The 15,915-nt window shown below is 53.9% G+C and overlaps 2 protein-coding genes across 2 annotated transcripts; both read right to left on the bottom strand.

Annotated features, from left to right (window-relative positions):
• Positions 1 to 1,026: 1,026 nt before the first annotated feature.
• LOC104050338 (olfactory receptor 51Q1-like) lies at positions 1,027 to 2,754 on the bottom strand. The gene is given in 4 exon segments (XM_064451655.1): positions 1,027 to 1,526; positions 1,529 to 1,670; positions 1,672 to 1,814; positions 2,703 to 2,754. Coding segments are annotated over 4 exon segments (837 nt in total).
• A 4,051-nt stretch (positions 2,755 to 6,805) lies between these two features.
• Positions 6,806 to 10,734, bottom strand: LOC104039369 (folate receptor gamma). Its single transcript, XM_064441658.1, has 4 exons — positions 10,575 to 10,734; positions 8,256 to 8,444; positions 7,769 to 7,904; positions 6,806 to 7,529 (listed from the first exon to the last, which is right to left on the bottom strand). The coding sequence occupies exons 1-4, from the start codon at positions 10,704 to 10,706 to the stop codon at positions 7,177 to 7,179; spliced, it is 810 nt and encodes a 269-aa protein (XP_064297728.1). The 5' UTR covers positions 10,707 to 10,734; the 3' UTR covers positions 6,806 to 7,176.
• Between the last annotated feature and the right edge of the window lie 5,181 nt (positions 10,735 to 15,915).

The raw sequence follows: 15,915 nt of genomic DNA, 5'->3' as shown, positions 1-15,915 counted from the left end.
TAAATACCTTGGCATTTCCAAAGGAGTCAATGTGCAAAAGCAGCCCCCGTTTTCCTGAACCCCGTCCACCTCATCCTGACACCTGCTTGCTGCCTGGCTCCCCTCTGAGACAAGGCCTTACTGCCTTGAATGGGGCTCTTCTATTTTTTTTTTTCTCCTTTTCATCCGCGTTCACTGCCACAACACCGCCCAGCTCGAGCCTGACGGCTGGCTCAGGGATTTTCCAGGCTGGGATTTTCAGAGCATGTTTGGGGGCTGTGTTCAGGGTGCCCCAACGTGGTGGACCCACACGGACAGCACAAATTGCTCAGACCTGTTTCTACAGACAGTAGCTCAGGACCCCCACTACAGTGGGTATCCCTGGAAACTGCTCCCAACCCTCAGTCTCCCCTAAATCTGACACCCGAACCCCTGGTCCCTCCAATCCACACCTCAGACCCCAAACCCCTCACTCTCCCTGCTTTGGCAGAAGTTTGCTAGTGGATTGCATGCACCTGCAAACACACACATTCCTTTAATAATGATTTAATAACTCCCAACTATTCCTTTCATCAGCCCTCCACTAAACATCCCATGGTAAGTCCTGTACAGCTTCATAGTTCTCTTGTTCAATCCTCAGATTCTCCTGCGGGCACCCCACAAAGATCCTATATCTATTTGGGTAATAATCCAGGAATTTGCATAGTCCTGGAGAGTTTCTTCTAATGAATTGCTCTAGTTTCCAAACAGGGACAAGGGCTGAACCATTCACCTCTGATGGTCTTAGGAGCAGTAGATGCAGAGGAATGAGCCTGCCTAGTTTTCCCCACCTTGTCACTGTCCCTCTGATCTCGGTCTGGCCTTTCGGGGGGGTCCCTTGAGCAGACGTCGTCAGCTGTCCCTGCACGTGGAATCAGTCAGCAGAGCCCCTAATGAACTGCAGGGTATCAATAGCATAGGAAGTGTTTTCATCCAGAGGATGTGCAGTGGGAAGATGTATTTAAGAGGTTGACTTGGCCCATGGTACCAGGCCTCATCCCACAGCTGTCACCTGCCCTGCCTCATACAGGGACAGCCAGGCAAGAGGACCCTGAGGATGTCCCTGGGGATCTGTTTAGTTTTCATGCTGTCGATGATGGGGTTCAGCATGGGAAGGACCAGCGGGTGGACATTGGCCGTGAACACATGAATGAGAGGAGAAGCATGCTGGCTGTACCGGTGAGCCATGGGCAGACCAGCCATAGGGATGTACAGGATCAGGACTGCCAGGATACGAGACAGGCCATTGTTCAAAGCTTGAGATGCTCCCTCCGGGGTGTGATGCTCAGAACGGCCCCAGCAATTATAGGATGCAAAGATGAGGAGGAAACCTAACATCAGGAAGAGACTGGTTAAAGCGAAGCCACACCAGTTATTGAACGTGATGACTGCACACACCAGCTTGATCAGGTCCTGATGCAGACAGCAGGCATGGGCATGGGACTGGCAGAAGGGCAACGCTTTTAATACCATAGATGGGGGAACAGTTGGTAAGGCGCACCTGCACGGGCAGCCAGCCCAGTCCTGCCTGTCCTGGCACCGGTGAGGATCGAGGAGTACTTCTGTGGGTAGCAGACGGCCACATAACGATCAAAGGCCATGGCCAGAAGCACCGAGGACTCCAAGAATGAGTACAAATGAGTTAAAAATAGATTGAGTAAGACAAATACAAAGACTAACCTGCCTGGCATCAAACCAGAACACCCTCATCACCATTGGCATTGTAGACAGAGGCAAACCCAAACTGGTGGCAGCCAGCATGGAAAGGAAGCGGTACATGGAGGCTCGGATCAGTGCTGGTAACGGACAGGATTGTCCTGTTACCCAGAAGCGACACAACACAAATGAAGGTGAAGGGAAGAGAGCCAGATGCCGACAGTTTCCAGCCCTCAGATCCCCATAAGGATAAACGTGACTGCGGTGGAGGTGGACTTTTTGAGAGACACGATGTACCAGAGATGGCCAGCAGTGAAAAAGAAATAAAGAAATCAAAGTAGCAAGCGTAAGAGGACATAGCAAACATGTAAATGTGACAAATGTGAAGCCAAAGCTGAAAGAACACATGTCAAACAGGGACATGGACCAGATGCCACAAACTTCAGGTCCTGGAGAGCCCAGCTGATGGGCATTCAGTTACATTAAGGTAAGGTCATACACAGAAGACATCTATAAAGCAGCTCCTTTTGGGTTCTCCTTCTCAGGTGTAAAGTGCTGGAAAAATCAGAGATGTTGTTGAAGATGTGTTAAATATCTCTCTCCAGGGGCCTGTGGTTTGAGCAGGGTGTTGGACCACAGACCCCCAGACCTCCCTTGCCAACCTACTGGATTCTTTGGCTTTATGATCCTGGTGCCTTGCTCCTGTGAGGAAGGCAGATCCCTGCTGGAGGCGCCGGCAGGGAGCTGCCAGCGAAGGATCTGCTGCCTGAGCAGACCTGGAGGTACTTACAGGCTCTGCCAATAAGTCCCTTGAGGGCTGTGGAGTAAGCCCCACTCCTCTGCAGTGTGATTATGGAGCCCCACACCACAGATGAACTCCTTCCTGATCCCAGTAAGCTCCAATGCACACAGTAACATTGCCCAGGATGTTTTCAGAGAGGTTGGGAATTGCCAGCCCAGCATGCCCACAGTATCCAGGGTGGTGCAAATTCATGCATAGTAGCAAAGGAAACATCCCATTCCATTACCCTCATTCATCTCAGCCCTCGGTGATACAGAAAGAACGTGGATGTTATCCATTGCGTGGAGGTGCACCTTGTAAGGTGTGCGTCCCAAGCCCGAGCACGCAGCCCGGGCCAGAGCCAGGGGGAGGCTGGTGGCCGTGAAACTAAAGAAATAGCCAAACTATTCCGTGCACCATTTCAGCTGAAAGATGCCGTCAGCCACAGCGAACCCTGATGAGATCTGTGCAGGGACAGCAGAACCCCTTGGCCCCTGCACGGTCCGAGAGCTGTTGGACTGGTCAGGGGGAGAGGAGCCACTGCTAGCTCCAGCTAAGCGATGGCTCGTGCAAGGAGAGCATGAAGTGAGGTGAGGCGCACAGGCCCCAGAACAGGGCTACAAAGGTGAAATCAATGAGCTGGTGATCTGGAGCAGAGATTACAGGAGCTCTTCACTGAAGAGCCACCACCTCCCCCCCCCCAGCATCTCCTGCAACACAGCTCCTAACAGGCAGCCCTCAGTGATGCTCCCAGCTGCTCACAGCAGCTCCTCAGCCTGGCTCACCCCAGTGGGATGGTAAACAGCGAGGAGGGTGGATAAAGAGAGTGAAGCGACGCAGGGCCAGCCTGGGGTTTGAAGGTGTCATGAGCAATGTAAGGTCAGTGCTTCCCTACGGCAGACTCAGCCGTCAGCGTTTGCTTTGCAGAGAAAAGGAGCATATCTAGACTTGCAGCTGGAGGTGGTGACTGCTCCAATAGTTAAGGAGCTAAATCTTTAAGCTGGATATTTTTGCCACTTCTAAAATTCTCCTCAGTTATGTCCATTTCTGCACTTCAAGAGATTTTCTTTGAAAACAATATCATTGAAATAACGAGTGAAGAGTGATATTTAGCAGGCTAGGATTAATGCACAAATGATTGCAGAGTCATAAAATCTACCACAAACAATCAAATACGTGGAATAGCACAAGCAAAACATTTAGTATTTTAGCTCAACTCAGGGCTGAGCAGATGAATTTAGACTGTGATAAGAGACGGGCAGCTGATCTAATCAGCCTCTTCAGGATGCCTTTTTCTAGAATAGCTTCATAAAGCAAAATTTTTGTATAGCATGCAACAAATGGTCCCAGCTCAAGTGAGAACAATGAGTGGTTGACTCTGCTAACCAGACACAACAAATCACTGTAGCCCAATAGATACCACATAACTCAGGAAGTCCCCATCCAAAATATCCCCCATGCAAGGAAATGCTAAAGCAATGACAGAGATGAGCTGTCTCTAGCCTGCAGTCTTCCCATCCCCTCCCTTGGTCAGAAGTTGCTGGCTCTGTCTGAGGCAGAGCTGCCTCTGAGAGGCAGACCCTGTGGATCTGTTTAGTTTTGCTGCTGTAGATGAAGGGGTTCAGCATCGGGAGAGGGGAGATGGGGGGACGGACCAGCAGATAGACATTGTCCATGATTACTTGAATGAGAGGAGAAGCATGCTTGCCATACCAGTGGGCCATGGACAAGACAACCAGGTTCAGGACTGCTAGGATAGGGGACAAGGAGTTTTTCAAAGCCTTGAGGTGCTCCCTCTAGGATGTGATGCTCAGAATGGCCCCAGCGATATATGGCGTGAAGATCAGCATGAGGTCAAAACTCAGGAGAACAGCTACAACAAAACCATACCAGTTATTGAATGCAATGCATATTAACACCAGCTTGATCAGGTCCTGATGCAGACAGTAATGATAACCTTAATTCCAGAAGTGGAGGAATGCTTGATGAGACACCTGGACCAGCCCAGGACACCAGCCTGACCCTGTCTATCCTGGCACCGGTGAGCACAGAGTAGCAGCTCAGCAGGTAGTAGGTGGCTGCATAGCAATCAGAGGTCATGGCTGGAAGCACAGAGGACTCCACAAAGGAGGAGGAATGAATTAAAAAAAAAGATTGAGCAAACCAAGCATCAGGACTAGCCTGCCCGGCATCAAACCACAAAAGCCTCATTACTGTTGGTATTTCAGAGACAAACCCAAACTGGTGATGGCAGCACAGCTCGGAATTGATACAGGGGCTCACAGAGGCATGAGTCAGTCCTGGTGACAAACAGGGTTGTGCAGCTCCCCGCAGGTAACAGAAGATAAGCAGAAGAAAATGGGATAGAGCACAAGCTGCAACCATCTTCCATGCCAGCAATGCCAGTCAGTATTAACACCAAGGGTTTGCAAGCCAGAGCTCCATAATTCATACTGTAACACGGAGACTCTGCATTACATCGCTACAGGGTGTTTTAAACAAAGGTCCCCTCTCTCCCCCACAGAAAGAATTTGAGGGCAGAGCCTATCCTGGGAAGCAAGAACAATTATGCTGCTGTTAGCAGCCTTAGCAACACAATCCTCTTCCAGCGAGAGGCAAGGGACGGAGGAACTAACTGTAGCTGCAGCCCAGTTTGCCCAGGTCTCAGGCAGTAGCTTGCAATAGGCAAAATTATCCTACCCTTGCCAAGCACAGGAACAGTACCAACAGGACCAATGACGTGGCCAGGGAGCAAGTGTCTACAACTAGGAGTTTCTCATAAAGAGGAGATGCTGGCTGCAGTATCACTGGCAGCTAATCCCAGAGTAACTTTCAAAGGATAAAACTATGAGTGGTGGAAACAGCGAGGTCAGGTGTCCCTCCAGGGACAGGCCTGCAGGCAGGGTTTTCACATCAGCATGGGACAGGAGGGCGTCACACCAGCCCTGAACAGGTTACCAATATGCTTCTACAAGACAAATACCTGAGCATTATTTAGACACCACGGTAGATCTGACCAGAAGCTGCACAGACAAGCCTGTGGACAGTATGAGCTGCCTGAATGGGACTTTCCTTAAACTTAAGCAGCCTCGCCTTTAGAGGTGTTTTATTTTTGTCCTTTATGGAGATTGCTGTCACAGGAGTCAGCTCCATGTGCTTCCTCCTCCCCATTCCTAGCTGGGTCAGGCAGGGCAGGCCCATGCCCCACGTATGGGCTAGAAAACATTTTTGACTTTAAGCCGGGGTCAGTCCTAGGATAGCTTCAGCTTTTGCAGGCAACACATTGAGGTTAGAAAGGGAAAGAAAAAAAAGCACTTCTGTGTTTTGTATAAAGGCAAGGAATAAGTGACAGCTACACTAGAGGCTGTATCGTTAGGAGCATTTCAGAAATCCAATAAACCAGAAAAAGTTCTGGGAATAGGTGCTTTGATCTAAAGACTCCTTAAAGGATTTGAAGTACTATAAATCTCTGCAGACTGGACAGCTGTGGACTTTGCCTAATCTGAGCAGCCCTGTGCATTTCCCTACTGCTCTCCCCTTTGCCATTCTTTTCAAAAGTTGAAGTTTTGCTAGAGGCTTATTTTCACTTCTGAGGAAGAAAGATATGCAGAGCAGTAAGCCTTTGCACAGCTACCCACGACATCTGCAAGTCTCACGTGGGAGGCTGTGAACTATTGCTCCCAGGGGAAGGGAAAGTTCTGAAGCAGCAGAGAGCCAAAAGCAGGTCATAGGCAGGAGGAGGAAGGCTGTGCCAGTCAACCTGAACCACGCAGCTGGAGCGAAGGAGCAGGCGTTTTCCATAGACAGTCTCTGGACAGCAGGACAAGGGCAGCTCTGCTAAGATGCTCCTCAGTCACCTGCTGGCTGGCTGGGCAGGTGCCACTTGCACCAGGCTGCAGCAGCAATTTAGCTCCAGCAATCCATGCACAGAAGGTCAGCCTGCTCCTGCACCCAGCTTTGAGGGGCCTGGCTCAGAGGGAGGAGGAAAAAGCAGAGAAGTGGCTGTGACTAGAGAGGAGACATTACAGGTGCTTCTCCTGGCTGTCTGTGGTCTGCTGCAGGAGCACCAGTGTGGATATGCAGGCAACGCTGGGCCTCCTCCAGCATAGTACTTTGCCACAACCACATTGGGGTTTCCCTGGGCAGGGTCAAACCACATCTGGATGCAGCGTCCAGGATCGGGCAGAGCAGCTAAGGAGCCATCAGGACCCAGGAGATATACAGCTACCCAGGAGTCTACATCTTTCCTACCCCTCAGGCAGAGTCCTACATGTACAGATCCCCACACCCACCCCAGACCAGCAGCTTTGTTCCACCCCCTCAATACGTACTGAAGTACAACAAGGCTGATTCAGAGGAGTATTTTATTATCACCCCAACCCTTCAGGGAGTCAGAGCAATCTGAAAGTCCAGACACCAGAGCTCAGCCAAGGACCTTGAACAAGCACTGCCAACCCCACACACAGCCATGAGGTGGGGACAGATGTGAAGGAGCTCCTACATCAGAGCAAAGACACACAGTATTGCCCTTCCTAGGACGGCAAGGAAATAACTGCCTTTGTCAGCAGCTGAAAGTAGAGGCAGGCATCAAGGTCTAACAACTCACGCAGAACACTTACTGGGATGCTTGACCAGTTTGAACAGACAGACTTCAGTTACCTATTCTAGGTTGTCTTGTAGGGCAGCTGGAGCAGTCCAAGCCACGTCCCTTCAGGGAGCAGTCACAGGGACCCCCATCCACAAGATCTACAGCCCCCAGCGAGCACCACAAGGGCCAGAGGCAGCAGGACCAGGACAGGCCATGGCAGAGCACACTCAGCTTTGTCAGCCTCAGGAGTCATGTTTTCCATCCAAGCAGGGGAAGATCTCTTTTTCCAGGCATAGTACTTTGCCACAACCACATTGGGGTTTCCCTGGGCAGGGTCAAACCACATCTGGATGCAGCGTCCACTGCCACGGTGCTCTGTGGTGTATTTGTAGGAGTTAGACCAGATTTTCTCACATAGGTCTTTCGGTCGGGGGAAGACGTGGCTGAAGGGTCTGCACATGGAGCCCCAAGGACAGCGGTTTGTTCCTGAAGACAGGCAGCACCAGAAAACAACATGAGCTAGCACATTTCACTTCTGTCCTTTCACCTGTGAGGAGCAGGCCACCTGCCCACAGCCCGTCACTGCATCTTTGCTGATGGGTGGTGGCAACCCCACAGACAGGGAAGTGCAATTAGGGGTCTTGGCCACCAGGCAGGCAGCAATGGCACCGCCAGGGGCTTCCCTGCAGGGGTGAGGGGAGGCTTGCTCCACAGAGCCCACTGACCTGTTGCCCAGTTCCAGCCCTTGTGCCAGTTCTCTTTGCACGTGACATAGTCCTTGCAATCCTCCCACCACTCCTCGCAGTCCTCTTTGCAGAGCGGCACATGAAGAATCCTCTCCCGACGCCAGCTGCTGTCAACCTGCAAGAGAACAGGACCGTGCGTGCTGGCGACAGCCCTTGCAAGCTAAGGGGCAGGATCTGCCGCATCCCACGTTCCCCCCAGCCCCTTCCACTGGGCTCCAGAGCTGACTCTGAGGAGTTTCAGCCCCAGCAGAGGCATGCCTTGACAACAAGCATCAGCCTGTCTGACTGCCTAAGCAGAGGCTAGCAGAGTCCTCTGAATCTTTCCACCCAGCAGGAAAGTTTGCAGTGTCCCTGGAAAGCACTTTCCCATACATGCCAGGAATATACGATACGGGGGACCAGCACAGAACACATCGCACAGCCAGCACAAGCCCTGTTGCCTGAATCACAGCAGATCTGATCCCACCTGGTCAATCCAGGGCCCCAAGTTGGGTGAGCACTCATACAAGCACGTGTCCTGGATGAAGTGGCGCTTGCACTTGGGTGGCATCAGCCCACAGTGGTTCCAGTTGAAGTTGTACAGGTTGGATTGGTCCTTGTGGGCTTCTGAACTGGTGTTGGCTGTGCAGCAGGCGTTGTCCTTCCAGGGAGCACACTACACCAGAGCAAGAGACAGGCTGGTCAGGGAGGGCAGATGGCAGCTCAAGGGAGCCCGAGGATGCTGCAGGTGCCAGCTCCCTGCGTAGCCCACAGTGAAAAACCTTCAGCAGCAAGAGGATTTTTCTCTCCTCCAGCAAACCCTTGGGCACTGTGGAGTGAAGAGTTCAGGGCTGCAGCAAGGTGGGGATGGAGGAAGAGCGGGAATAACAGTCTGAGGGTCAGATCCTCACCAGGAATTTCATGCCAGCCCGAGGAATAGAAACAAACTCCCTTTTCTTGCATCCTAGTTTGCTCTTAGCACCACCTCCACCAAGTGCCCAGGAGCAGAGCCCTTCGGTTAGCAAGAAGAGTAACACAGAGGGGGAGCAGACAGAAGTGCCCTTCCTTGCCATCCTTCACCTTGTTCTGACCTGGGGTACATAAGCTTTGGGAAGGGGAGGCTTCCTGGTTAAAGAGGGGTGACGCCGAGCTGGCAGACGTCCTCACAGCGCTGTATCTGCCCTAGCCATTTGCTAGAATAAGTCAGCGAACAACAGGCCTGTGCCCAGCCCAGGCTTCCTTCCCCAGGCCAGCGGATGCTGCGCCCAGAGCACACACGAGCCGATATCATCTGGGGAGGGAGGCACGGGGGGGGGACGGGACACCCCCGCCCCCACTGGGGAGGGAGGCACGGGGGGGGGGACGGGACACCCCCGCCCCCACTGGGGAGGGAGGCACGGGGGGGGGGGGGGACGGGACACCCCCGCCCCCACTGGGGAGGGAGGCACGGGGGGGGGGGGGGGGGACGGGACACCCCCGCCCCCACTGGGGAGGGAGGCACGGGGGGGGGGGGGGGACGGGACACCCCCGCCCCCACTGGGGAGGGAGGCACGGGGGGGGGGGGGGAACACACCCCCGCCCCCTACTGGAGAGGGAACGGCCCCCCCCCCTCCCCTCCCCTCCTGGAGAGGGGACGGCCCCCCCCCCCCCCCACTCCTCTCCCCTACTGGAGAGGGGACGGGCCCCCACCCCCCCACTCATCTCCCCTACTGGAGAGGGGACGGCCCCCCCCCCCCCCCACTCCTCTCCCCTCCCGGAGAGGGGACGGGCCCCCCACTCCCACTCCCCTCCCCTCCCGGAGAGGGGACGGCCCCCCCCCCCACTCCCCTCCCCTCCCGGAGAGGGGACGGGCCCCCCCCCCCCCCCCCCACTCCCCTGCCCTACTGGAGAGGGGACGGGTCCCCCCCCCCCCCCCCCACTCCCCTGCCCTACTGGAGAGGGGACGGGTCCCCCCCCCCCCCCCCCACTCCCCTGCCCTACTGGAGAGGGGACGGGTCCCCCCCCCCCCACTCCCCTGCCCTACTGGAGAGGGGACGGGTCCCCCCCCCCCCCACTCCCCTGCCCTACTGGAGAGGGGACGGGTCCCGTCCCCCCCACTCCCCTGCCCTACTGGAGAGGGAACGGGCCCCCCCCCCCCCACTCCCCTCCCCTACTGGAGAGGGGACGGCCCCCCCCCCCCACTCCCCTCCCCTACTGGAGAGGGGACGGCCCCCCCACTCCCACTCCCACTCCCCTCCCCTACTGGAGAGGGGACGGCCCCCCCCCCCACTCCCCTCCCCCACTGGAGAGGGGACGGCCCCCCCCCCCCACTCCCCTCCCCTACTGGAGAGGGGACGGCCCCCCCCCCCACTCCCCTCCCCTACTGGAGAGGGGACGGCCCCCCCACTCCCACTCCCCTCCCCTACTGGAGAGGGGACGGCCCCCCCCCCCACTCCCCTCCCCTCCTGGAGAGGGGACGGGTCCCCCCCCCCCCCCACTCCCCTGCCCTACTGGAGAGGGGACGGGTCCCCCCCCCCCACTCCCCTCCCCTACTGGAGAGGGGACGGGCCCCCCCCCCCCACTCCCCTCCCCCACTGGAGAGGGGACGGCCCCCTCCCCCACTGGAGAGGGGACGGCCCCCCCCCCCACTCCCCTCCCCTACTGGAGAGGGGACGGCCCCCCCACTCCCACTCCCCTCCCCTACTGGAGAGGGGACGGCCCCCCCCCCCACTCCCCTCCCCTCCTGGAGAGGGGACGGGCCCCCCCCCACTGGAGAGGGCGGCACGGGGGGACCCAGGCAATCCCCCCAACACATCAGCAGGCATACCTGGTCGTGCAGCATCCCCTCTGGGCCGGGCTTGGTTTTGTGGTGTTTGGCATCCATACAGATGTTCAGCAACGGGTCCTGCGCCGGCATCGCCGTGGAGGCGGCCAAGAGCACGAGCAGCACCTGCCCCATCCCGACAGCCAGAGCAGGGCAACTGGGAAGTTACCGAGCTGCACGGGGAGGGAACAGCATGGGAGGAGTTCTGCAGACAAGGTGCTGCGAGGGCCAGCACTCCCAAGGACAGACCATCAGCCGCTCGCAGCCCCAAGGACGCAAGGGCAGCCCCCCCAGGCAGCGCTGCGAGGCCAGCTACGTGCCCTCCTTCGGCCAACGCTGCGGGGACAAACGGCCCTTTTCGCGCTTGGGCTGTTCAAGAGTTAACCTCAAACCCCCCGATCACAAAGAGGATGCTGCGTAAGACCCCTTCAAACTGGGGTCCTTTTGCGTGAAGGGGCCCCGCTGTTTCAGCGCAGAGCTGCCACCTCCCACGCCTCGACACTGCTCGCTAAGGGGTCTCTTCGGGGAGCGGTTCAGAGGAGGCAGTTAAGTGCACTAGCACACTGATATCTGGTGTGGACCATGAGCTTCAGGATGCCCACCTTGTTTTCAGGAGTATGCTAAGAGAGAAGAGTATTTTCTTTGGTTTATCTGCACCTGGGCTTTGGAGACCCAGAGCTGAGGTCACCCAAGGAGACCCGACTTAAGCAATAGAAGACTTTTCACATAATAATGCCTTAGCCTTCTCTGCCCGCCTAGAGGCTGACTTGCCTTTTAGAGTAATTTACTAAAAGAAAAAACCAACCCCCAAGCAACAAGACACCCCCCACCAAAAAAACCCCCACCAAATCAACCAACCAAGTACACTGCAGTACTCCCCCACATTCCTTACCAATAAAGCTTAAGGGTATTGCACAATCTCCTTTTAAGAAGCATTTTTGCAAAACAGGAGCAAGACTAACTATTTTCAGCATTAAGATAACATGAAACAACACAGAAGGCAGCAATTACAGAACTAAGAAAGCAGACACATAAACCTGAGGACTAGGAAGTAGCTAACTTGCATCAGAACTATACGTAAAACCAACAACAAAAACCCCAAACAAAACAACCGGCCTTACCAGCCCAGATAGCCTCTAAACCCTCTGTAACACCTTAAATACCCTCAGCAGAGCAACTTCCTGGGGTCAGCTTTAACAGGAAAGCCTTCTAACACAGGTGCTGGCACTTGGCAGTACCTTCTAATGTGTTTAACGAGGTTTAACTTCTGCCAGCATTTGCTGCCTTAGAAGCAGTTGTTTTGGTGACAAACAGCTTGTCCAGCCTTTTTTACAAGCAACACCCTCTCGCCTGGGAAACAGTCTAGTATTTTTCTCAAAAGGCAGGTCTTTCATCAACCTTGGCCCGTTTCCCTCTACTTGCCTTACACCAGGCGCTTTTGGTTTGCACCATTGCCCGAGACAGGAAAGCCAAGGAGGGACACGTCCAGGATTCTGCAGTGCACCAAGAATAAGTACGAAAGGGCTAATGCTCATCACAAAAAAATGGCATGCAGGAGTAAGTGCTGCTGTCTCGGACGGAGGAATAATAACTCCCAGCACAAAAACGAAACGCGAGCTGGTGAGGGGACGCAGCGCACCTTGTTGCAAAAGCCTGAGGACAATAATGGAAGCAAAGAGCTGGGGGCAAAGGGGCAGAGTCTTCCTCCTGGAGCAGCACAGGGCTTGGGCTGTTTTGCTCTTTTCTTCAGTCACATCACTGACGTTTTGGTGATGAACCCGCTTGCCTAAGGAGCTCATCTTCCTAAATTTAATTCATGAACGCTTCAGGCTCTAGGAGACCCTGCTTTAGTGATTTCCACACTCTGATGACACGCTGCATGAATAATGACCTCTGTGTGTTCATTATGAACCAGACGCGTGCTGTTTTAATTTCTCGTGCTTCTAGCTCTCATATTGGAAGTGACAATGAGCAGATCCCCCCCTCCATCCTTGAGCCTTTGCCACCTCTGTCGTATCTTCCTTCTGCTGCCTCTCTCCAACCGGAGCCACGGTCTGCTCCCTCATTTCCCATGACAAGTGTTTTGCTCCCTGAGGCATCGGGATTGCAGCAGTGTTTCAGATGCACAAGGCTGTCCTGGCCTTGTTTTCTGGCCCTTGCCTAGGGATTTCTATTATCTAGTTTGGTTTTGGAACTGCCGATCGCTGAACTGTGTTGTCGTATCACTATCACAACTGTGACAGCTTGTTCCTGAGAGATGATTGTTAGCCGCCAGCCTGTCATTTTCTATCTGAAGTGTTCTGGTTTTTTCCCAAAGTGCATCACCGTATGTTTGTTTCAACTGCCTTTTTTTTTTAATCTGTTGTTTTATTGTTCAGTGACTCAGTCTTATCAGAGTCTTCCGCAGATTTTTGCAGCTGGTCCTCCTGTTCCTGGAGTAATTTAGTATCATCAGAAACTCGGTTGCCTTGCTGTTCTCCCCTCCCTTTCCCAGAGAAGATTTGTTGAAAAGCAGAAATCCTAGTACAGATTCCTGTAGGGGTTCACTGTAAAGGATAGCCATGCACCTTTATTTTATGATTCAATTATTCAGTGCTGTGTGGAACTTCAATTTCATGGCTGTTTATTTGATATTCTTTGGTGTGGACCTTGCTCAGAGCCCTTGGGGATCCAGGTAGACTCTGTCAGCTGGATCTGCCCCAGCCAGAATCCTTTCCAGCCCTTGGAGGACTTGCGATACGTTGGGGAGTCCTGCCTGCATGTTAGAAGAGCCATACTCCCTTTCCCCATACGGCGGACTTACACATGTGCATATGGATTCAGCCTTTTATTACATTTTCTGCGACCTTTTCCCACAGAGGTACCGTGCTCACGGCTCTGCAGATCCCTCGATCTCTCCAGAAAGCCTGTTAAGGTCTCTCACGTGAGCGTGCAGCCCCTTGCCCTTGCAGGGGGCACCTGTACGCGTGACAGCGCAGAAAATGAGGAAGCCCTCCCTCTCAGTGAAGTGTTGCCCATATCCCCGTGACTGCCCCGCTCTGCCCCGCGCCGGGGCGGCCTCACCCCGAGCGCTGTGGGCAGCGTTGGGCGCCGCAGGACATCGAGGGTACAAAGCTACTGGAGAGGGTTCTGGAGAAGCACTTGGACAAGCCCCACGGAGACAGGGCGTGAGTTTTGGGGGTGTCCTGTGCAGGGACAGGAGCTGGGCTCAAAGATCCTTGTGGGTCCCTCCCAACGGAGGGCATGCTACGATTCTGTGATTCTGTGATGCTTAATGGGATGGGTGGGTGGCTGGGGGCATCCGCATTCGTTCCATCCAGCCGACTGTGCAACCCATCTCCAGGGTCTGGGATCAGATTGCTTCGGATGCTTCTTCCCTGTGGGCACATTTCGGTGAGCGGCTGCTGGGGAGCAGCTTTAGGGCGAGCCGAGTGCCCCCGGGGCACCCCAGGGTCCGCATTAGCCAGCAGCTCAGTGCGCTTGCCTGTGCATCGCTGCTTAGTGCCGCTGGAGATCACAGATCTCTCTGGAGAAGCCTCATGGTGTCCCACGTGGCTTCGCGCTGCTGCTGCTACAAAGGGCCATGTGTTCCGTTATGATCAGAATCTCATTTATGGGCAAAAAGCAAACGCATTGTACGTAAAGCCAAGAATTAATTGTTAGTGTAATTGAAAACAGGCTAATAGAAGAATCATCGTTAGTCCAGATCCAGTTATTACGGAAAAAAAGAAATAAATTAATATTTCTCTACAGAAGAAGTAGTAGTAGTATTAAATTAACTAAATTAAGATTTTTATACACACACTTCCCAATTTCTACCTCTTCCCTGGGGTCATGCTCACCCTTTCACCACTCCTCTGGGCCCCGAGGTTGGTGACTTCAGTTTGGTGGCGGATGTTAGGTGAAGTCATCAAAATCTGGAATCCTTCGCAGGGGGTATATTGATGTTTGTGGCTTCTTCTTCCTCACTCTAGGGTCCACTTTGTGTGTTTTTTATGCTTGACAACATGCTTTTACACCTTGCTTTCTCTCCATTGGTCTGCAAGTCCACGATATGTGCAGATTTCCTAAATACAGGTGCGTTTTATGCACGTTAAATATTCGTGCCCTGCTTTGTCACCCCAAAACTGTTTTTGTCCAGTGCCAAGCTTGCATTTCTTTAACCGACCATTCCTGAGTTGTTCATAGCCGTGAGGTCTCCGGTACCAGCCTCTGCTCCACCTCTCATCACCTGCACTCTACGCCGCATCCTGCGTCCCCACTTCTCAAGGCCCCTGCCACCTCGCCAGATGTGTATTCCTCAGCACTACGCCATTTAGTTGAAGTCATAAATATCTCACTCAGCACAGAATAGCTACTTTTTGCTGCTATCTGCATAAAACTAGAACTATCTTTGCACCATACAAGGGTAAGTAAAAAAGCCATAGCCATAGTCAGAATAAAAATTGCCATTACTGCTAAATCCGGTAAAAACAAAGCTCCAGGCAGGTCAGGACAAGTTCAAAGAGAGCAAACCTGGCGTGCCTCAGTCCTGAGGCCTTGCAAACTCAGTACAAAGCCGGTGGCGAGCAGCAGCCATGCCGTGGCACTGGGCTGCGGGGTCAGCGTGCAGGACCTGCGGCACAGCTGCCCGGCCAGGCGGGTGCCCAGGACATCTTGAACGGGGCTCAGTGCCGAGGGGGAACCGCCAAGCTGAGCCCTGGATTGCCACCGACTGCTGGCGTATGGGGTGCCCCGTCCAGGTGGGGGACCCTTGCAGGGAGACGCCCACCACCAGCACAAGATGCCTCCACAGAGGCACCCGTGTAACCATCTCACGTTGGAGCTGCATCTCAGTCCTGGAGTCCTGCAGGAGTGAATCAGCATCCGGCTACGAGACGAGCAGAGACAACCCCAGGGTCCCTGAGAGAACAGCTAACGTTTTCTTCCTTTCCCTGAAAAAATTGGTTAAAATGCGCTTTAAAAGTGAGTGTAAGCAGGGGATTTCTTGATGCGCATAGAAGGAAAGGGAAAAAAAGGTGATCTATTTTACGTTGCTTCAGACTTTTCATTCCAAATACTTGATTGTTCCATCCATCCTAAATGTTTATTGTCTAAAAAATTTAGGATTTTGAAGGTGGTTGTTAAAACTGAAATCAGAGATTGCATGACACAACTCTTGGATTATTTTGGTCTTGTAATAGGGAAGAAGAAGTTTTCTGGGCCCCTGCACACCGGGGCAGCTTGGTGAACTGTTCCGGTCAGTGGGCGTTGCTAGCATTGCTCATGGAGCATAAGCAACGTAGGTCTGTCTAGGTGGATCGCTCAGATGAGAAGGGGAGTTACCGTTGCTGTTCGAAAGGAT

Source organism: Phalacrocorax carbo, chromosome 1 (genome assembly GCF_963921805.1).
Source record: "Phalacrocorax carbo chromosome 1, bPhaCar2.1, whole genome shotgun sequence".
Lineage (NCBI taxonomy): Eukaryota > Metazoa > Chordata > Aves > Suliformes > Phalacrocoracidae > Phalacrocorax > Phalacrocorax carbo.
This window is presented reverse-complemented; position numbering and strand designations above follow the sequence as displayed.